This window comes from Astyanax mexicanus, chromosome 24 (genome assembly GCF_023375975.1).
Source record: "Astyanax mexicanus isolate ESR-SI-001 chromosome 24, AstMex3_surface, whole genome shotgun sequence".
Classification (NCBI taxonomy): Eukaryota; Metazoa; Chordata; class Actinopteri; order Characiformes; family Acestrorhamphidae; genus Astyanax; species Astyanax mexicanus.
In genome coordinates this window covers 32,377,922-32,401,783 of record NC_064431.1, presented here as the reverse complement: position 1 = coordinate 32,401,783, position 23,862 = coordinate 32,377,922, and the positions used below count along the sequence as shown (strand labels likewise).

At 35.9% G+C, this 23,862-nt stretch overlaps 2 protein-coding genes across 2 annotated transcripts in view; one reads left to right on the top strand and one right to left on the bottom strand.

Moving 5' to 3' along the window:
* The window catches only part of lamb3 (laminin subunit beta 3), a 48,290-nt gene extending 43,614 nt beyond the window's left edge, over window positions 1-4,676 (top strand). The window contains exons 20-23 of the mRNA XM_049471806.1: window positions 879-1,020; window positions 1,273-1,449; window positions 2,692-2,845; window positions 3,887-4,676. Coding sequence (XP_049327763.1) covers window positions 879-1,020; window positions 1,273-1,449; window positions 2,692-2,845; window positions 3,887-4,026 — 613 coding nt within the window. The 3' untranslated portion in view covers window positions 4,027-4,676. The remainder of the gene's footprint in view (window positions 1-878; window positions 1,021-1,272; window positions 1,450-2,691; window positions 2,846-3,886) is intronic.
* Window positions 4,677-4,901: 225 nt separating this feature from the next.
* camk1ga (calcium/calmodulin-dependent protein kinase IGa) lies at window positions 4,902-22,686 on the bottom strand. The gene is made up of 13 exons (XM_022682484.2): window positions 22,618-22,686; window positions 19,900-20,012; window positions 14,715-14,840; window positions 14,469-14,543; window positions 13,445-13,583; window positions 12,425-12,548; window positions 11,826-11,901; window positions 10,643-10,755; window positions 10,451-10,529; window positions 9,621-9,705; window positions 8,222-8,535; window positions 7,440-7,550; window positions 4,902-6,584 (listed from the first exon to the last, which is right to left on the bottom strand). Exons 2-12 carry the CDS (start codon window positions 19,983-19,985, stop codon window positions 7,478-7,480), a joined length of 1,290 nt encoding a protein of 429 aa, XP_022538205.1. The 5' UTR covers window positions 19,986-20,012; window positions 22,618-22,686; the 3' UTR covers window positions 4,902-6,584; window positions 7,440-7,477.
* Window positions 22,687-23,862: the final 1,176 nt, after the last annotated feature.

Below are 23,862 nucleotides of genomic sequence, written 5' to 3'. Positions count from 1 at the left end.
TAACTATCTAGCTAGTGAATGAATGTCTAAACATAGTACGGTACAGAATAAGATACAGTACAGAATGATACGATATTATGCAAAATAATACAGTACGATACAATGCAGTACAGAACAATACATTGTGATACGAAACAAACCGAAACCATACTATTCAATATGGTACAGTACAATATGATACCATATGATAACAACAGGACTGTATAATATGATACGATAAGATACGATGCAGTACGATGAGTTGCGGTACGATAAAGTACAGTACAATACGATGTGATATGAAGTGTTACAATACAATGCGGTACGATACAGTAAAATATAATGTGGTACGATACAGTACAGTACGATACAATACATTACAGTACAATATGATACAGTACAGTACAGTATATTACAGTACTATACAGTACAGTGCAATACAATGTGTTACAGTACAGTGTGGTACAATAGGTTAAAGTACAGTATGATACAATGTGACACGATATGATACGATGCTGTATGAAATAATATGGTACGATACAGTGGAAAATGGTACTCTACGATACAGTACCATATGGTACAGTGCAGGATGATACGATGCGGTTTGGTACATTACAGTACAGTTTGGTAAAATATGATAATACTTCATTGATCCTATACACTTTGCACACAAACTTACAATATTACACCGAAGCCAAGGACAGAACAGAAGTGTCTGGAAATATACAATCGACATATATACAACTCTATGAAGACAAAAATGCTCAATCATATCATACACGGCTTTTTTATTTTATTTTTTATTTTTTACTTTTAGACAGAAATTATTATGGTTTGATTGTCAAGCATATATATCGATCTCCTTACCTGTTTATTCATTTGTTGTTGATTTGTGGCAGGAACAAGTCAGTGCTGCTGCAAAACGGTGCTGATCAGCTGATTTCTGATCTAAATAAATCTGAAGATGACCTTGAGAAGCTTCAGAATAACCTTGAGCAGAGTCAGGACATTGTGAACAAAGTGAAGGACGACATCCAGAAGGTACAAACATTCACACTTTATAAGGGGACATGTTATACCTCTTTTTACACATTAGAATAGACCTACACAGGGTTACACAAAACATGTTCATGAAGTTCTTTGGGCAGTAGGTACAGATCCCTCACTCAGAAAAAGTCTGCTGGCTACTTCTGGGTGGGGCTCTGGTGGGGGTTGGCTGTAGAAAAATAGAGTAAGATCATTCTCTCTCTCTCTTTCTCTCTCTCTCTCTCTCTCTCTCTCTCTCTCTCTCAGGTGGATCAGTCATTGGCTCCTGTAGACCAGCTGCTGACAGATGTGGGGTTGTTACTACAGCCGATGCGCCCCCTGCTGGAGGAGCTGAAAGGTGATGTTAAGAAGGCGAGAGAGGAAACAGGAGAGGCGGAGAAACAGGCAGGAGGAGCAGAACTGGAGGCTGAACTTGCAGCTACGGTACATACACACACACACACACACACACACCTATCCACCTGTACAAACACCTGTATGCACAGGTAATGCTAGGCTGACATTGTTCACGAACACTTTCTCTGTATGACACTTAATACAGTCACACTACTTACTCACAATTATCACAATCATCACAATCCTGTACTAAATAGAGCTGCAACGTATGATTATTATAACATGATTATTTTGCTAGTCGACTAATCTGATGATTATTTTTTCAATTATTCGATTAGTCAAAGATTATTTCTGCAATATTCTCCATCTCTAAAAACAATAGAAACAGCTAAACATGAGATTTAAAAGGCATTCAAATGTCTAGATGTTGTTTAAAAGTGGAAAATACTGATATTTAGTGAGTAAATATGCAATCTGTTAAGTGTAACCTGTGTGAGTGAGTCATTTACCCTGTATCTCCCATTGCGCTTTTGTCCCCAGCACTTTGTATAATGTGGTACTGTTAAAAATAAACGATTAGTCGACAGTGAAATTTGTAGTCGACAAATTTAAATAATCGACATTGTCGATTATATCGAATAATCGTTGCAGCCCTAGTACTAAACAGTCTGTCCAGATATTAATGACAAAATTTGTTGAGGAACTAATCTGCATTTAATAATAATCAATTAAAATAAAAAAACTTTTTATTTATAATAGAGCACTTCAAAATGACCAGTTTCTCTGATTTTACAAATATTTATAGGTTTATGTTTGAGTAAAATGACAATATTTTTCCCAAATTCCAAATTAAAATATTGTCATTTAGAGCATTTATGTATTTGCAGAAAATTAGAAATTGTCTAAATAGCGAAAAATACAGTGCATTTAGACATCAATAAAATCAATATTTGGTGGAATAATCCTGGTTGGTTTTTAATCACAGTTTTTTTTTCATGCATCTTGGCATCATGTTCTCCTCCACCAGTCTTACACACTGCTTTTGGGTGACTTTATGCCTACTTCTGATACAAAAACTCAAGCAGTTCAGCTTTAATTATTCAGCTTTTCTCTTGATTACATTCTACACACTTTTAATAGAAGTTCAGATCTGGAGATGACAAGACGCATAAAAACTGTGATTAAAATCAACAAAATTGGCAAAATTGGACACCTGGCAACTCTACAGCCCAGTCTATTGATTGCTCACTGTTGATGTTGTTCATGTGTATGCTAAGTTATGTATAATTGTCTATAATTGTGTGTATATGTGTGTGTGTGTGTGTGTAGGAGCTGGAAGAGCTTCAGGAGCAACTTAAGAAGTTAAAGCAGAATGCTAACGCTAGCACAGATGCTAACGAAGCCCAACAACGGCTACTGGATCTGCACCAGGATGGCATAGAACTCATCCAGGAAACCAGAGACATGATGCAGAAAATCATGGGTAGGCTGATCGGAGATTCACAATGCAGGATTAGCTCTCTACTCTCGCTTATTTGGTGGGATTTTGGTTTAGGCTGATGGTACATGGCCCTCTACTTAGCCTAAACTCAGGCTAAAGGCCAATTTATTTCTTATTTTTATCATTTTTATTTTTGTGTTAAACCTACAGGGTAGCCTACATGTACCCTATGTGTTATAGCGCAGCAAATAGTTGAGCCAAAGAGTTGATAAGCGTCAAGAGTGTACAGTTGTAGCACAGAAAACGAGCCAAAGAGTTGAAAAGCGGCAAGAGTGTCAGTTGTAGTGCAGAAAACGGGCCAAAGAGTTGATAAGCAGCAAGAGTGTACAGTTGTAGCGCAGAAAACGGGCCAAAGAGTCTAAAAGCAGCAAGAGTGTACAATTGTAGAGCAGAAAACGAGCCAAAGAGTCTAAAAGCAGCAAGAGTGTACAGTTGTAGCGCAGAAAACTGGCCAAAGAGTTGATAAGCAGCGAGAGTGTACAGTTGTAGTGCAGAAACCGGGCCAAAGAGTTGATAAGCGGTGAGAGTGTGCAGTTGTAGCGCAGAAAAACAGGCCAAAGAGTTGATAAGCGGCGAGAGTGTACAGTTGTAGCGCAGAAAACGGGCCAAAGAGTCTTAAAGCAGCAAGAGTGTACAGTTGTAGCGCAGAAAACGAGCCAAAGAGTCTAAAAACAGCAAGAGTGTGCAGTTGTAGCGCAGAAAACGGGCCAAAGAGTTGATAAGCAGCAAGAGTGTACAGTTGTAGCGCAGAAAACGGGCCAAAGAGTCTAAAAGCAGCAAGAGTGTACAATTGTAGAGCAGAAAACGAGCCAAAGAGTCTAAAAGCAGCAAGAGTGTACAGTTGTAGCGCAGAAAACTGGCCAAAGAGTTGATAAGCAGCGAGAGTGTACAGTTGTAGTGCAGAAACCGGGCCAAAGAGTTGATAAGCGGTGAGAGTGTGCAGTTGTAGCGCAGAAAATGAGAGTTTACTGTTTCCATTATTCAGGACACTTTAAAATAAATCTCTTTTTCTCTGTCTCTCAGATAAAGAGCGCTCCCTGCAGGAGGGGAAGGAGGAGCTGCAGAGATCTTCAGAGCGTCTGGCTGGTCTGGACGTGTATCTGCAGGAGCTGATCAATGAAATCCACAGCAGAGCCACAAAACTCAACATGTGTCAGTTCTAAGCGGAACACTAGGGGGCGCTAAACGCGCCATTACCGTATTTTTCAGACTATAAGTGCACTTAAAATCCTTTATTTTTCCCCAAAATCTGACTGGTATTAAGTAGCAGTAAAGGTGAGACTGGAACAGCTTTAGCATTAGCTGCTAATTGTGCTAAGCGCTAGTTGGCTCTTTTGCTGTTCAGAGTTGTAGTCTGTAGTGTGTTTACCGTGTTAAAACAAGCTGCGTGGGACAAACCGCTAGCTACTATCACCATGGCTTACCGAAATACTCAGGGTTCCTCTTCCTCAGCTAGCGCTAGCTGTTAGCTTTAGTGAAAATCTGCAATTCTACGATTACTGTGAATAATTGGAAATTAATTGAATTAATTTATTAATTAATTAATAAATTAAAAAAAAAAAGTTTTTTAAAGAAATACAGTGGCTTAAAAACCTGCTAAATTAGAAGTAAAACATGGCGACACCCCTGTTCCTTACTAGTATTGCACAATGCATATTATGTATGAAAATAGATGTCTATTGATAGTCTATTGATACTTATAATATGGTGCACCTTAAAGTGTGAGAAATATGGTACATCATTACGTCAGAAAGAACTAATATTATTATAATGAAATCCCATTTTAACTGTTACACTGTTTTTAATATTAATTTATATATTTTTTATATTTTTTACATTTATGTCATTTAGCTTTCACAGAGAGACTTACAAACGTATTCCTGTTACAGAAGTGTTAGGAGTCTTGCCCAGTTTCCAGAGCAGGAATTGAACCCCTGTCTCCCACACAATGGGATTGGCTACGGTTCAGATTACTAGCTCTATTAAAGCAGTGTTTGGTTAATTTCTCTATAAACTATAAAGAAAACAGGAGACTGTAATGATTAATGATGAATTTTAATAAATATTCACTTGATGAAAACATTCCAGTGCAGATTATTGGCATGGGAATAAATATCTGATACATAAAACATTAAAATTAAAATGGCATTTCACTCCTAAATCAGCTTTAAAATCCCTCCCGGAGGAAGATACACACTTCTTGGCATTCATTCGTTTCACTGGTTTAACTGTATTAATGTGACATATTCTCTATGTTAAGCAGGCATTAGTATAGAAGGTTTATATGTGATTATATATAAATATGCACATGTGATTATTGTCAGCAGAAAAAGCAAAAGTTTGATGAAAGTTCAGTTACAGTTCAAAGTGTGCAGTTCAGAGAACATGACCACATGCAAGAATGGGAAATTGTTTTGTAAATGTAGTTTAATATTAAATATAAGCTTATATGAGAACCATATGTTTTAATTCATGTGAATGTATCTAATTAGAAGTGTTAATTTTTAATAAAGAATGCAATATGAATGGGGTTTCTCGTAGAACTAATCATGGGATAAAATCCCGCCCTTCAGCAAAAAAAAGAACCAATCAGATTGCTGATTCAGTGCTGAGAGCAGAGGAGGGTCAGCATGCGAAAAGGGGAAACCCCGCCCCCTCACTGTGGAGATCTGCACAGGCGCAGCAGCCAGAAAAAAGACAAAAATCACTTTTTTTGTGCATTTTTAAGCCAAACGCTCAATCAGATTTGATCAGTTATGGTCTTGCATGATATATCCAGCATTCACCTTATCAAGATATTACTTTTTGCAGTGAAAAAGCAACAAAACGCATTCTCTGAACATGTAGGGCAGGAAAATATACTGTAAAAAGACATATATAGATATACAGATGATGACACAGATGCCTTTTGGGGTTTTTTGTATCATGTTTAAATCAGATAATATAATGCAGATCTTTAAGCACGTGGCTTTTACTGTACTAAAATATTACCATAATTATAGTAATATAATCTTAATACTAGGTTTTGAGTCATATCAAATAGCTCTAATTAACAGCTCTCATCCCCATACCCACGTCTGTCAACTGTGGAACCAAAAAAGTGGCACAAAGGTTCCATAAAAAAACCCTGAATCCTTGATTCTTTAGTAAAAGCAGCAAAAAACAGCTCAAAAGCAGCTCATTAATAAACATTATTATAATAAAACATGTAACAAATCAGAATAAAAATATCATTAAGTAAGAAAATAAACCACCTGTGATGAATTCAGGCATAAAAACGCTCTGTTTTATAAAACCTGACACACACACTACAAACACAGTGTTAATGAGTGTGTACAATCAGCGAAGAAACACCGTCGACCCGAACACACACATCCTCAGCATTCCTGAGCGAAGTCACTTATCGTCCCTTTATAACGGGAATAATAAATACATAAAAATATCATTCATAATGAAATAAATGTAGTTTTTCATTATTAATGCAGAAACAGGATGGATATACAGCTCCTATCAGACACAAGAACAGAAGCTTCCAAAGTGTGTGTGGTTATATCAGTGTTTATGAGTGTGTGTGTGTGTGTGTGTGTGTGTGTGGCACGGCTGTATCTCTGGGCTCAGTCGGGTTCCGGAGTGGTTTTGGATCCTCCAGAGAAAAGCTGTGCACGCTCAGAACCGGATCATCCAGACCCGGAAACGGAGATACGTGTTTACTTCTTAAACACTGCAGAAACAAAACACACACACACACACACACACACACACACACACACACACAGGGAAGAGTGAGAAAGTTAAACTGTGGTTCCATTCTAGAGCTTAGATTGGGCCCAAAAATGTTTTTGTGCGCCTGAGCCCGATTTAAACCCCACATTATTTTTAATAAGTACAGCATTAATACGTTTTAAAATAATTTTCGGTTTCTGTATAAATGAGTGAAATCTGTTCAGAATGATGTTTATTAACATTGCAACACTGAAGAAGCATAGACCTATTCTTTTTAATAATGTTTTTTTTAAAAACAGATCTCCCCATCTACGCTAATATAATTACCAATGTTTAAGAATATAAAACACTTTCAGAACAAACAAATTGCAAAACACATAAAACAACAACACATAAACCGAAATAGATCAAGAACAATAACATAATTTACAACGACTTTCTGAACAAACATTTTATTTTTTTTTAAACATATAACCTTAGTGCAAAACACACAAAAAAAGCAATAAGGCGATTATAACATAACTTGTGCAACATTTTTCTTAAAACACACACAGTTTGATTTGTCACTTTGCTATATTGTGATTATCTTGCATAGCTTTATATAAAATAAAAATAGCATTAAAAAAGCAGAGCCTGACCCGGCCCGACCTGGCCCCAGTTCTTTTGACTACCCCTTAATCTGATACTTTATTAAATAAAGTATACTTTGATTTAAATCTGCACATGTCGAATCAGTGGTATAAGATAGCAATGAACATTGAACATCGAAATTGTTGGGACACTAGAGATGTAGAGAAAAGTTTGCGGATGTAAGATGTAAAAGTTAATAGTAAATAATGCATCAATTACTAACCTGTAGTGATTGGCATCTGTCAGTCAGCAGTGTGTTGATCACATCACAGAACACACTCCGGTTTGCAGCGGCTGACCAGATCTGTTCACCCCATGCGTCACACTCTGCCCACTAAAACAAACATCAAATATATACATCATTTTATTGAAACAAAGGCTTTCTAAATTCCCTATAACTGTGCCATGAGGTGGGAAAGATTGAGAACTCTTAATACAGTAGGGGTGGGACAATATATATTAATATCTCAATCAAATAATGTATTATTTTGATTGTATTGCAATGATATGTGGTGTCAAATATATATATATATATAGATTTTTTTTTTATTGAAACATACAGTAGGCGCACTAAACTTCCTAAGCCACGCCCCCAATATAACTTACTAAAGTTACTGCTTTATTATAACTCCACATAGTGGCACTGTAATAAAAAACTGAAAACTGGTAAACTGACCCCAATAAATCCATAATTCCTGGTATTTGATTATTATTTAGTAGTATATATTTTATTCTCTTCAGTTACACAGATGCTGGGCCGTATCATAGACAGTTGTATAGCGATATATTAAGATATATATTGTGATAATAATATATCTAAGGCTGGCTCTGGAAAAAATCACCTGAGGCCACTTTGGGTTTTTGCTATTTATAGGTTTATGTTTGAGTAAAATGAACATTGTTGTTTTATTCTATAAACTACAGACAACATTTCTCCCAAATTCATCATTTTTAAGTGGCAGTATGTTTTATAAAACAGAATAAAAGCAGAAAGTTTGTGTTTACCCGCTGGCTGTGCTCGACAGCTCGGACTCTGAATGGTAGGCGTGTTTTCCGGTCTCCGTGACGACCAGCGCGTGGTGGGGTTCACTCTTGCAGGCCTTCAGTGGGCACAGGGTTCGGCTGGCGTCTCCGTTGGGTGCCAGGGTGGCGTGACCTGTGGACGGGTTCCCGTTGGAGTCCAGGACGCAGTCTGGGTGGAGCCTGTCGGACACGTCAACCACCTGAATGAGCGGGGGGGTCTGGGAAACCGCCGGCTCACTGTGAGATAACTGCAGCTTCTTCATGTGGTTGACCACCACCGCAGCATTGAAGGCACGCTGTAATAAAAACACATACAAACAAATAACTCTGTATTACTCCATTTTTAATTTTAATTAAATGTATATTTTCTGCAAAGGGGACAGGACAACTGCACTGTATTAAAGGGAGGATGAATTGGGTCTTGTATTGCAAGATTTTAGCCAACAGTCTCGATTAAAGAAGTGTGGTTGCTGGGTCTCCCAGCATGACAATGACCCGAAACACAAAGCCAGGGAAACTAAGGAATAGCTCTGTAATAAGCTTTTCAGGTTCTGGAGTGGCCTAGCCTAGTGGAAAAAATAGTTTTTTATCTATGTGATCATTTATGGTTGTGGACGGTTGAATGGGTGGATGCCATTGTTTCAGGGTGGCATCATGTCTATGTTACCTTCTGGCTCTCTCTCATTTTTAAGGTTAGATCAAAATGTCAAAATGTAGAGGCCTTAGCTAAGGCTTAAAGCTATATCCTCAGGTTGATGACCATTAGAAACACCCTACAGCAGAAAAAATGGTCTATAAAACAATAATTAAAGTCTAAAGAGTCTCAATCAAATGTGGACACTACCATCAACCCACATTAAAAACACGCTTACAGAACACTGTCCCAACTGTGAAGCATGGGGGTGGAAGCATCATCCTTTTGGCGTGTTTTTTTGCAAAGACACCATAATGAAGTGAGGATGGATGTGGTCATGGTGGGGATTTTGGCTAACAACCTCCTTCCCTCAGTAAGAGCATTAAAGGTGGGTGGTGGCTGGGTCTTCCAGCATGACAATGACCCGAAACACACAGTCAGGGCAACTAATCTCTTAAGCTCTGTAAGAAGCATTTCAGCTCAGATTTCAGGCCTAGTCAGTCTGCAGAGTTAAATCCAAAAGAAAGTCTTTCAGGATGGAGCAGAAACAATATCTGATCTCTCTAACTGCAAACAAAGGTTTCTGTACCAAAAATTAAGTTCTATTTTTCCATTGTATTAAATGCATATGTCATGAAATACATTGGGTAACAGACAGCAGGACCAACTGTCTGTTTTGCTACAAATTCCCAACATCTAAAATACTCATTAAACTTGTTATAAAATATAAAAGCACACTGTTCCTACCTTCCACTTGGATTTGAAGTTCTTCTGGAACTGTTCACACACCGACTGGTAGATATCATTACTACACGCTGTCTCCCCCTTAATCCTGCAGAACAATCAGATCAAAATGTGTCAAAAACTCTTTTAATAAGCCAAATTATCCAATCCAGTATCTCCTATTTTTACTCTGTACGTAAAATAGAGTATATATACTGCTGTTTAATAAAACACTTCTATAGAAGTTTCAACTCAAGCTTTTTACTATTTAAGTAAAAGTGTAAAAGTACTGGTTTCAATACTACTTAAAGTATAAAAGTAAAAGTAAAGTAATCCAAGAAAGTTCCTCTCACTGCTTCCCTCTGTTACTCGTAATGGACGCGCAATGGATTATAAGGCTCACTAAGCCTAAAACTGTAATCCTTAAAAATATATATATATATATTTCCGAGAAAGTCAAACGAGTGCTGGATGTAAATCTACACAGATTTCTCTCCTGAAAACTGTTCATTTTGGTGAGTAAAGAGCTTCCATTTATTTATAGTAAGCTTAGATTCCCAATATTTTGTCTAAGAATGAGTTTTTAGTGAAGTTTCCTCAGCACTAAGGCTGGGTGCAGCAGCATTAGCTTTAGTCACTAACCACAGCGCTAGCAGGACGTAAATGTTGTTCGATAGCTAGCGTTTCATCCCACATAGCTTGTTTTAAACACGCAGACTACAGTCCATTATACTCTCCTCTTACAAGAGCACTGTTGTTTTTTTGGGAAAATGTAAGCATTTTTAGTGCAGCTTATAGTGCAGAAATATAGTACTCTATATGCTTTTAGGACACAGAGTCACGCTGCTCCTCACCATGGGTGCCGCAGGGCCTGCTCACTGGTGAAACGATTTTTAGGGTTTTTCTCCAGCATGTTCCTGATGAAGTCTTTAGCTGTAACACACATAACACTGATATTACACACACACAACACACAACAGCTCGTTTTTAGGGATTGTGATAATGTGTGTGTGTGTGTGTGTGTTCATAAGTGAGGGAAATAATACCTGATTCAGAGATGTTGTCCCAGTAGGGGGAGTGGAAGGCGTACTCCGCCCGCATGATCTTCGAAAACAGACGAGTTTCATTATCATCATAAAAGGGGGGATAACCGCTCAACCTGCACAGAACACAACAAGAACATCATAAGACTATAAACCCGAGAATGTAATATGAATATTATATATATATATATATATTTATATATATATATATATATATATTATTCATATACATTGTCACATCTTTTGGCTGTTTTCTGTCTATTCTCATGTCTATGTTATTCTCACATGACCCGGCTTCTCTGTGTTTCTTCCCTGGTGTTTTTCCACTCACCTGTGTCCATTTGTAGCTCCGCCCCTCATTAGTCAGTCCCCAGGTGTTACCTGTTCTCTTTCCCGCCTTGTGTGTGTATTTAAGCGTCTCTGTTGTTAGTGTTAGTTTGTCGGTTCTTGTACGTTTCACGTCTGTCAGTGCTCCCTGGTTTTGCTTGTTTCTTCAGTCCTGGTTTCTTTATTCCATGTTTATTTTGTGTTTATTTTTGTTAATACATTTTTGTATAGTTTGCGTTTGCATCCGCCTCCTCGTCCTTCCTGCACCCTACCCTGACATATATATATATTTATTTATTCACACTGCCTGGCCAAAAAAGAGGTCAAACTTTCTCGACCTTTAGCCTTTGTAATGTCAATATTGTTTATTTCTGTCCAGAGCTGCATTAATTTCCCACCAAGATCTTGTATTAATGATAGGAGATTTGGAGCATATCCCAAATATTAATGTAAAGATTACGATCTAATGCTCCCTGAACTCTGCACTCTTTTACGATCTTTATGTCAGTTTATATTGCAATTTTTATTTTAACCAAAAATCACCACAAGTGATCAGTGATCCCACATGTTGTGACACAAACATGCTCTGTATGTATGCAAGATTGGATAATTGATATTGGGAATGGGCGCACCAACATCATTCTGGGGTGAAACAAAAGGCTGAAGGCCAGATACAGAATGCAGAATACTGAACACATTTTTCACAAACAAAATTAAACTAATTTTGTCTTGCTTTTCAAAGAAAATGTTGTTTGCCGTAAATTTTTTTGCATTTTAAATTATTTTGAATATTTTTTTCATTTTTGGTCGCAAGGTCATAAATATACATAGTCGTGTAGGTGTATTTAGGAGTACTAACAGAATGTATGTGATGACTCCAATAGACCAGCAGTCCACAGCTTTACTGTACGGCTTCTGGGCCAGAACCTCTGGAGCTGTGATATAAGAAGAACACACACACACATACACACACACACACACACACACACAAAGAGAGAGAGAGAGAGAGAGAGAGAGAGAGAATCAAAATTGGTATATACTGTATACCGGTAAACACATTATCAACTTATTATTGAACAATAAATAGATAAATAGTTATGGTTTATTTGTGTGCTTGTTATATATATTATATATACATGTTATACATATATAATAGTGAACAGTATTTTAGACAGTCATGCTAAATGACCAATCAGTGCTTCAATTACTGCGACTCAACACACACACAGAATGGACAAACTGCAGTAGGTGAAGAAAAAAGTATATATTTCCCAAACTCTGATTAATTATGATGAATTAAAAAGTTTTGTAGTATTTAAAAGGGTGTAATTGCTTTGTTATGCTTTTATTATGATATCAGTGGCATTTAATGGGTTTAAAATGACAATAATATTGTTACAGGCCTACAAACGCATAAAACACACACACACACACACACACACACACTACACTACATACCGACATATCCAGGAGTGCCACATGCCGTCTGCATGACGCCATGATCCACCATCTTGGATAATCCAAAGTCACTGATCATGATTTTAGCCTTTTCATCCTGGTTATAGAACAGCAGGTTCTCTGGCTGAGGACAAAGAAGACAACAGTGAGTATCTGTGTGTTTGTGTTAATCCAGTGTTCCCTAACTACTGTATTTTTCGCATTATAAACTGCACTTAAAATCCTTAATTTTCCCCAAAAATCATCAGTGCTTCTTATAATCCGGTGTTACTTATGTATACTAATTCTATCAGTCAGGTATTAAGGAGCAGTAAAGCCACTCCACTGAAGTACAGAGTTATACAGGAGTTTCAGTTTAGCAGTATTAGCATTAGCCGCTAACCGTGCTAAGCGCTAGCTCTTTCGCCATACAGAGGTGAGTATAGTAGACTTTAGCCTGCATGTTTACAGTGCTAAAACAAGCTATGTGGGACAAACTGTTAGCTAATATCATTCTGGCTTACCAAAGCACTCAGGGTTCCTCAGTTTAACATTGTCGTATGGCATTAGCCGTTAAACACGGCTAGGGCTAGTGGTTAGCCGCTAATGCTAATGCTGCTGCACCCAGCCTTAGTGGAAATCTGGAAATCTAAGCTTACTGTAAATAAACAGAAGCGTTTTAAAGCACCAAATAAACAGTTTTCAGGAGAGAAATCTGTGTAGATTAACATCCAGCACTTGTTTAAGTTTAAAAGAAAATGTTTCTTTAAAGAATTACAGTTTTGTTTACTGAGTTTACTTCGTTTAGCTTCACTCAGTGGTGAGACATGCCGAATCAGAAGGGAAAACATGGCGATGCCGCTGTTCCTTACTGGTGTCACGTAATATGCACTTTATAATCCGGTGCACCTTATGCATGAATATAGACCAGAAAATAAATGCTTATTGAAATAGATGTTTATTGATAGTGCGAAAAATATGGTATGTGTGTGTGTGTGTGTGTGTGTGTGTGTGTGTGTGTGTGTGTAGCCCACAGTGTACCTTCAGATCTCTGTGGACGACGCTGTTCTGGTGCAGGTAAGTCACGGCTTCCAGCACCTGCCGAATCACCAGGCTGGCATCCTTCTCTGTATAAACACCTCTATCCAGAATACGGTCAAATAGTTCCCCTCCAGAGACCCTGATACACACACACACACACACACACACACATTAAAACTCAGAAACATACATATTAACACACAAATATAATTATGCATATGTACTAAGTATATATACAGTACCAGTAAAGGTTTGGACCTTCTTATTTAATGTTTTAATTTCGTAATAAATAAATAGTGAATGAACTATGAAGACTATGAAGGAACACATACGGAATCATGCAGTAACTTAAAAGTGTTAAACAAACCAACATACTCTGTTAACTTGTGGTTTCTGAGGCTGGTAACTCTGATCTATTTTTTCCTGGGTCAGTCCTGATGAGTGCCAGTTTCATCATCATAAAGTTGTTGATTGGTCTTTTTTGTGACTGCACTTGAGGACACTTTTTAAAGTTTTTAAATTGACTTTCAGGTTGACTGACCATTTTTTTTCTTTATTTAGTTTTTGCTTCTCATAATCTGGATTATTATAGAACAATACTCAAATATTCACTATTCACTGTATACCTGTAACTCTACCTCTTCACTACTTTACTTTAACTGATGCTCTCAAACACTTTATTAAGAGACAAGAAATTCAAGTAATTAACTCTTGATGAGTTCAGCACAGCTGTTAACTGAAAGACTGAATTCCAGGAGACTCTACCTCATAAAACTGACTGAGAAAATCCAGCAGAGATGTTCATAACTGATTATCTAAGCAAAAAGAATCTGAAATATAAAACATATTGTGGTTTGTTTAACACTTTTTTATTTACTAAATAATTCCATATGTTTTTCTTCATAGTTTGGAGGAGTTTAGTATTAATCTACAGCGCAGAACATTTAAAAATACTGAAAAAACAAAGAATTTAAGGTGTGTCTAAACCCTATTTATCTATACATGTATATAAAAAAGTACTCACAGCTCCATGACGAGGTAGTAGTGAGTCCGTGTTTCATAGAAATCCTCCAGACTCACCACATTATTATGCTTAATCCTGAAAAAAACCACAAATGACAGAAAGACAGTGAGACGCCACCTTCAGGAATCACTTTAAAACAGCAGCTGATTAACTCGTTTATATTCTGTTTTACTGCTATTTTACTGACTCATAATGCTTGTAACACATTTAAATAGAAGCCCTAGAAGTGATGAGATGTTCTCTGACCTTTTGAGGACGGTGATCTCGTTCTCCAGGTTGCTGTGGTCCAGCTGCTTCTTCTTCACACATTTCAGAGCATAGAAATTCCCCGTCTTCCTCTCCCTCACCAGAAACACCTCAGAGAAGGAGCCTCTGCAAACACACACAGATACACACCACAGGAAATTAATTACATTATACTGTTATAAAGCAGGGAAAGACAAAGTATTATAAAAAAAGTATTATAAAAAAAATACGCAGCTAAAGAACAATATCAGCATTTTTCATTTTATATGGTTCTTTAAGCTCATGAGGTTACTTTTTTACTTCTATACTTTATAAAAGTAGTTGAAACCAGTACTTTTACTCTTTTACTTAAAGAGTATAAAGCTTGAGTTGATACTTCGGTACCACTTTAAAATAAGGCTACCTTTATAAAGGGTTTATAAATGTTTACAATTAGTCTATTAATGGTTACAAATTAGGTTGTAAATGCCTTATAAATCATTAATAATCAGTTTTAACACATACGTAGAAAAGACAACAATGACCTGAATATACTGTTGCTCTTTCTACATATGTGTTATAACTGATTATTAATGATTTATAAGGCATTTACTATCTAGGCCTTTACCACCTAATTAGTAACCAGTAATAAACTAATTGTAAACCATTTATAAACCCTTTATAAAGGTAGTCTTATTTTAAAGTGGTAGTGATACTTATTTAACTTCTACAGAAGTATTTTATTAAACACTAGTATCTATACTCTATTCTACCTACAGAATAATGAACAGAGATACTTTTCACACCTTTGACCCTAAGGAAGATTCACACACACACACACACACACACACACACACACACACACACACACACACACACACACACACTTAAAACCCTGTTTTCCCAGACAGCCAGACACCCAAACACAAGGCATCAACCCCACCTGATCTCTGTAAACACCTGCTGTCACAAAGAACACACACACACACACACACACACACAGTTTAAACTGTCAACAGCTTTGCTCCAATCTTTGGCATGATAGTGTTAGTGTGTAAAATATCAAATCTAATTTTAAACCAGCATTTACTGGTGGTATTGGGTGATTGTTCAAGTAGAGCTGGATAGTAAGTCATGAATATTCTTATTTTATCGACGATATTCATTCTGTACATTTTAAGAAGGATAACATAATATTTAGTCCTTATTAGCTGGATGATGTTTAGCCACCACTGATGCACTTTTTCTGTGTATCAAAACATTGCAGTAAACACTGTACATATATTGAGATATAATATTTTTACCATACTTTAACATACTTTTTAGCATAGCTCTAGCATCAAAACTAAAGTAGCTAATGGTATTATTTCCAGGGGTGGTCCTGATGAGTGCCAGTTTCATCATCATAACATTTTTATGGTCTTTAAGCACTGCAAAAAAAGCACTAGACAAAATATATGCAAATTAAGACAAATATATGTATATTAAGCAAAACAATCTGCCAATGTGGTAAGCTAAATTTTCTTAGTAAGATTTCTTACAAAAAGCAATGGCCAAGTCTCAAAATGAGTGAAGTAACACCTAAACCAAGCAAAAAAACTCACTGTTTTTAGACACATGAATCAGAATAACTTGATTTCTGATTGATTGTGCTTATTTTGAGTTCAAATGACTTAAAATAAGGTTTAAATTCTAAGTAAAATTGATAATAAGAAGGATAAATGATAAGAAAGATAATATCCCTAAAATAAGCAAGATAATCTAACACTTACACAATGCTTAGTAAGACAAAAAGTCTTATCAGAGAAGAAAATAAGATTTATTGCCTTAAATTTAGAAAATTTCACTTGCTAAGATTAATTTTTTTGAAGTGAGGTGACTCCACTTGAGGATACTTTCAGTCTGACTGAGCTTCACTTTTTCTTAAAGTCATTTTTTTCTTTACTTTTCACTGGTACTGTATACACGCACACACACACACACACACACACATTCAAAGACACACACACACGTCCATGTGTGAAACCCACATGTACATGCATGCTCTCTCTCTCTCTGTAACACACACTAATCCTTTAATTGAGCAGTGCTAGGATGTTCCTTTGCAGGCGGCGTGACGTCAGAGCGTTCAGACTGCTCCACATTCATTCAGACAGAAGGAGGACACACACACACACACACACTTCCTCTAACACCTCAATGAACACATTTAAAAGCTCTAAACACACCTGCAGCACAGTACAATCACATGAAATAGAATTTACAGGCATTGAAATCAATGCTGCACCTTACAGATGATCTGATTATAACTGGAGTATACAAGCTTTATAAATGATTTAATTCAGTTTTAATTATATTTCAAACAGTTGCACTATATTAATATGGTGTTCATAGGTTGTTGTTGTTGTTAGATAGCTGTGCTGCAAGATATTATTACGTCGTATATAACTATTGTCAAAGTGTTGCTTTTTGCAACAAGCTCTGCAGCTAACGTGGTTCCTACTGGTTGCTAAGGTATTCCAGATATGTTGTTGCTAAGGTGTTGATAAGTGGTTGCTAAGATGCATTACCAGGTGGTTGCTATCAATGTTTTTTATAGGATTCTGGCTAAATGTTGGTGAGAAATAGAGATGCTATTTGCTGCATTAGCATCGGCATCAGCAGCCGGAGTCCGAGACAGCATAATCGGCACAACTGTGAGTTGTGATGCTGTCTAGGCATGCAGTATCAACTGGTGACACTGTAAAAGAGGGGTAGTCTGACCTCACAAGGTGTGTTGCATTGCTCATCGCTACCTTACACCTCGCCAACAGTCTATTTTGACTCCTTCTTCCTGCATCGTTTAAATAGCAACAGTGCTTCTGTATATATCTACAATTATGATGTAGATATGGTGTATTGCTATCTTGGCAGCAGATGCAGAGGTTCACCACTGACTGAATACAGCCTAGACAGACGTCAACAGTCAGGTGTTCATTACTTTTCCTGCTGTTACGATAGCAAAGACACAATGACACTCTGGTGCTAAGTGTGTAAGAGGGTCCCAGTAAGTAAATAAAATACAACAATTAATCAGCTTGATTAAACCTCAGCACAGATTCAGTGGGATTCCAGGCGTCCCACTTTAATCTGGAGCGTATCTTATCTCCACTGCACATGTTTTGGTAGTCTGGCCACAGCTGAAGATTCCACAAAGAGATGGAGACACTGAAGCGTGAAGTTCTCCAATCCTGTTAACTAATCCAGAGCTGGACTGAATCCAGTTTACATACAAATCTGTTCACCTGGCCACAGCAACCCAGACCAGTGCCAGCTATGACCACAAAGAGAGAAGATAAACCAACAGCACTGAGCCAGACCCTGAAGATCTGCAGAAACACTGTTAGAGCACTAAGGGTCAGTAGAAGTTCAGTAGAGGTTTCAGTATAGGGTGCAGTAGAAGTTCAGTAGATGATGCAGCAGACAATTCAGTAGAGGGTTCAGTAGATGTTCTAGCAGAGAATTCCGTAGATGTTTCAATAAAGAGTTCAGTAGAGGTTTTAGTAGAGGATTCCATAGAGGGTTCAGTAGAGGAGTCATTAGAAGGTTCAGTAGAGGTTTTAGTAGAGGGTTCAGTAGAGGTTTCAGTAGAGGTTTTAGTAGAGGTTTCAGTAGAGGTTCAGTATGGGGTTCACAAGAGGTTCAGTAGAGGATTCAGTAGAGGGTTCAGTAGATGATTTAGTAGAGGTTTTAAAAGAGGGTTCAGTAGAGGGTTCAGAAGATCTGAGGTTCCTCTACTGAACCCTCTACTAAACTCTCTACTAAAACCTCTACTGAACCCTCTACTGGACTCTCTACTAAAACCTCTACTGAATTTTTACTGAACTCTCTACTGAAACCTCTACTGAATCTTTACTGAACCTCTACTTAAACCTCTACTTAAACCTCTACTGAAACCTCTACTGAACCTCTACTGAACCCTCTACTAAAACCTCTACTGAACCTCTACTGAACCCTCGACTGAACCCTCGACTGAAACCTCTACTGAAACCTCTACTGAACCCTCTACTGAACCTCTACTGAACCCTCTACTAAAACCTCTACTGAAACCTCTACTGAACCCTCTACTAAAACCTCTACTAAACCCTCTACTGAAACCTCTACTGAACCCTCTACTAAAACCTCTACTAAACCCTCTACTGAAAACTCTACTGAACCTCTACTTAAACCTCTACCAAAATATCTACTGAACGTCTGCTGAAATCTCTACTGAAACCTCTACTAAACCCTCTAGTGGACCCTTTACTGAATCTTCTACTGAACACTCTGCTGAATAGTATAATGAAATCTCTACTAAAACCTCTAATAAAATGCTATGAGGTTTCAGTAGAATTTTCAGTAAAGGTTTCAGTATATTTGTCAGTAGATGTTCTAGCAGATGTTTCAGTAGATATTTTAGTAGAGCTTTTAGTAGAAGTTCAGTAGATGTTCTAGCAGAGGTTTCAGTAGATGTTCCAGAAGGGGTTTCAGTAGATATTTCAGTAGAGGTTTTAGTAAAAGTTCAGTAGATGTTCCAGTAGAGGGTTCAGTAGAAGTTGAAGTGGCTCCATTGATAAAAATGGAGCTTGGCCTCTCTTCCCTTTAATCCAATAATCTGTCCATGCCAGAGACAATCCCAGATTAAAGTGACTCCTCTTCAGTAACAGGCGAAGTAGGTCTGGTGAAAATCCACTCAACAGACAACAGAGCTTACTGAGACCCAGAAACAGCTTCAGGATCCTGTGATTTCTGACTCAAACGCAGAACGTGTATCTTAGCATGTGTTTCTGAGGGCTGAAGCTGCGGCAGTCTGTAGACTTATAGTCTAAATCAGTATTAATTAGACAGGTGTGCTTAATTAAACAGGTAAATATGTGCAGGATGAGTGTGACTGCATCTTCTGGAGGTGACATCAGGAGGTGTGTGTTATATAACATTATTCACACCAACCAGGTGAGTCAAGTGCAGTGCTGGTGTGTCCAGGATTAGCCTTCTAATGGCATTAATTATGCTGAGAAATGCTAAAAGCTAACGCTAAAGCTCTGAGACATAGCTTTAAACAGCTTCTTCTCTAAAGTGGCAGCTGTTAATAATTTCCTTTTTTAATTTTCAAGATGTTTGCACAAGATAAAAAGTATAATAGTGTAAAAGTAAGGTGGTTCTGATTGAAAACTGGTTGAAAACTTACGATCCGAGAATCTCCCTAAACTCAAACACGTCCTTGATGTTATTGGTGACTTTCTTCCAGCTGCAGTTGATCTCTTTGCGACCCATTGTGGCTCAATTTTCACAACTGACTCCCTGTGATGAAAAAATACATAAAAAACAGCTTTTTAGTGCAGGAAAATATGAAAAATTCGCTTTGCAACAAAAGAAAACGCATTGATGAATCAATAATGTGAGAAATACAGTATATATACTAGTACAATTTTAAAAAATGAGAATATTTCATTGCAAAGTTACTTTGTACAATTGCTTCTTTTGGTAGTGTGGGCAGTTTGCCAAGTCCTGCTGAAAAAGGAAATCCACATCTTAATAAAAGTTGTCAGCAAAGGGAAAAACTGTAAGATACTGTAAGATTTTCTCGGGAAAACACTGCACTGACTTTGGATTTCATTTTCCAGCAGGACTTGGCACACTGCCCACACTGCTAAAAGTACCAATTGATCTTATATAATAATACTTACATTGTCTATATACTGAATATATAGATTTTTGGGGGTTTTTATTGGCTCTAAACCATAATCATATAATATACAACAATAAAAGAAATAAAGACTTAAAATAGATCACTCTGTGTGTTTAATAAAGCTATATAATATATGAGTTTCACATTTTGAACTGAATTACTGGAATAAAGTAACTTTTAAATCAGTGCTTTAATTTTTTTTTTTAGATGCACTAGTATATAGGCCTGTCATGATAATTACAATATCGATATATTGTACAATAAATGGACATATGGACATAATATATAAGTTATATAAATATAATGATAAATATATATGATTAATTAAAATGTTGTGGTAATGTTAAAAATGATATAATAAAAGGGTTTAATAGCTTTCTCATGCTATTCCTTTATCATTGTGTCATTGTGTGGCATTTAATGGTCTTAAAATAACACAATAATATTGATTATTGCAATAATTTCTGTGACGATATATCGTCCACAAATAATTCTTATTATAACAGGCTTATCATTATGCTTTATTTTTATTGGCCTTTCTGCAGATTTAACTCAAATTAAACATCCCAAGCATATACAATATAAATTCTATAATATTCTTAATTTTTACGATGATGTTAAGTGACTACTGTCTTCAATTCACTTAAAAAAAAAAACACGACTGATCGATGACCCCACAGTGTAAAGTAATGAGGGCGCTGAGAAAAGCTGAGGATTACAGATTACACACACACACACACACACACACACACATATATACGCTGCACACATACAGAGATTACTGCTCACATCTGACCCCTGCATGTATCGTTGCTTAATATAACCCTCAGCTGAGCACTAATACAGATTATAACTATAAACAGATGGATAACCTGACATAATGTCATGCAACGGATGAGATTATGCATAACAATAACTGCATACTGTAACTTCATAACCTGCAATAAACAGCCCTGCAGCACTGAGGAGTGGATATCTCAATATAAAAAAGAAAAATAAAACGAATTATTTCTACAGCTAGTCCTAAAACACAAGACTAGTTTATAATAAATGAGTGTTAGCTAGCTGGCTATATGTTGTTTTATACACTGTATTAATTTACTATCGTAAATTAAATTGTTTACAACAGTGCTGGTTAAGAATAATTCATTTTCAAAATTAATATATCACAATATATAATTAGGGATGCACCGATGTGTGAATTCTGAGCCGATGCTGATACCCGATATAACACATTTCCATATCCGCCGATATCAATAAGAATATACATATTTATATAAAATATGTAGAAGAGAATAGAATAAACACATATATAACGATATATAACATTTGTTATAAGGTCTAAGTTTAAAACTATTAAAAAATAGTATCGGTTTAATATATTAACCATATCGGCAAATGCTGGTAATTCTAAAATAAAAAAAAGCAATTATCGTCTTTAACAGATATAATTCCGATATTATCGTGCATCCCTGCTATTTAGACTATAACAATCCCAGTGTTATTTCTATTTTGTAGTTTTCTATTTCTAATTTTTAAGTTAATAAGCAATAATCGTCTGATACCAATATAATTCTGATATCAATGTGCATCCCTACAATTTACAATCCTAATATGAATTTCTATGTTTTCTAGCTTTTTATTATTTATACTGTTGCTATAAATATTTTTTTGTAGTTAGTTAGTTACTATGTATCAATGCATTAAAATATTTTTAGTGAAAGCAATTATAAGTTGATACCGATATATTTTCGATATCATTGTGCATCCCTATATATATATATATATATATATATATATATATATATATATATATATATATATGTATATATATATATATATACAATTTCTATTATTTCAGTATACATTAAGGAATAATAATGTGATTTAAATTAAGGCAATATCGCCCAGCCTTACTCATAAAACTCAGCTCTAAAACTGTACAAACAGAGCAGCTGGCTGAATAAACAGTTTATAACAGAAATAACACAACTATAGGATATATAATTATATATATTGCATGTTTTAACTGCTGTAACTACATTAAGCTCTCCAGCCTCACCTCACAACACCAAGAATACACAATTTAACAGCACAAAAATCAGATTTTACTGTGCAAATTAAATAAACTTTACCCAAATAACAAATTACTAATTATACTAATTATATTTATATATATAAATGGTATAAAAGTCATTATTAGCTCATTATCTTTACCTGAAGTGGGTCTGAGCTCCTCTCCTCTCAGTAGCAGCTGCGCGCGGAGACTCTTCACCTTCAACTGCACAGGACCTACCTGAGAGGGGCGGTACTCATGCAGCGAGGCCACGCCCCCTGCACTACGATTGGCTGGAAAAAAACAATTCACATAAAAGAACACTCAAAATTAAGAATTTGTATTTTTGTTAAGTAGGGATTTTAAAAAATGTTAAGCACAATAATACTAACAATAAAACATATTTTACATGTGTAGTTTAGTTTAATTCTTGATTAAACGTTGAACGTTCATTTTAATGTTGATGATGGTAAAACTTTTAAACAACCTTTAAACATCCTAACATTAACATTAACATTGCCTAATATGCATTTTTCGGCTAGTGTTGAAATTCAATGTTAGGCAAAAAATAATAATGATGATTATAAGTATTATTATTAAAAGTACAATTAAAATACAATATTTAAGAATATAATACAAAGTAGATACATATAAAACATAATAGTAATTACATTTAATGTAAATGAATGTTAAATGAACTGAATGAATGAAAAAGTGCACAAATACATTCATATATTAAAAAACAGAAAACTAGTTTTAATAGCTCATTATTGAATTTTTTTCATTTAGTATAATACAAAAGAAATGTGTTTTCAGACATTTTTAATAAATCTTTACAATATTGTTCTTAATGTTTTTATTTTGTAACAATAATCTGATGGTGTAATCCATCTGACTTTTGTTATAATATGCAATAATATGAATATCAAATAAAAACATCGATTATTTATGATTAAACATTTGAAATTTTTAGTTTTTTAGTTTTAGTTTTAAAAGCAAAAAATGGATGAAAGTGGCCATTTCTTTTTTACTACACTGAATAGAAATACAATTAAATGAAATACTTCATAATAAAGTTTTAAACCCAATTTTTATTTTCAAATTATAATGCTAAACATTACACTGCCGGCCTGAGATCAGCATTGGTTTAATGCAGAAATTAGAGATGGAAAAATTAATTAATTAATTAATTCAACACACTATTGCTATATGGGAAGATTTAAATTATTTTATATAAAAATATTAAACACAACAAAACACAGCTCAAGTGATTCTCATACACTATGCCAATAGAAGACGTAATGAATAGAGAAATGATAAATAATAAACTTCAGTTATCTTAAAGCTGGAGAGTGTAAATAAGCTGCTTTTCCGCTTTGTTTCTGTTTCACTGCAGGAATATCAGC

Bases quoted from the DNA above. Each gene is read 5' to 3' on its own strand.
- camk1ga (XM_022682484.2), bottom strand. From the start codon at position 19,985: ATGGGTCGCAAAGAGATCAACTGCAGCTGGAAGAAAGTCACCAATAAC. The intron at 13,584-14,468 runs GTGAGTACTTTT...TGTGTGTATCAG, and splicing joins TACTACCTCGTCATGGAGCT to GGTCTCTGGAGGGGAACTAT. The intron at 7,551-8,221 runs GTAAACACAAAC...TGTTTGTTTTAG, and splicing joins CTGTCGAGCACAGCCAGCGG to TGGGCAGAGTGTGACGCATG.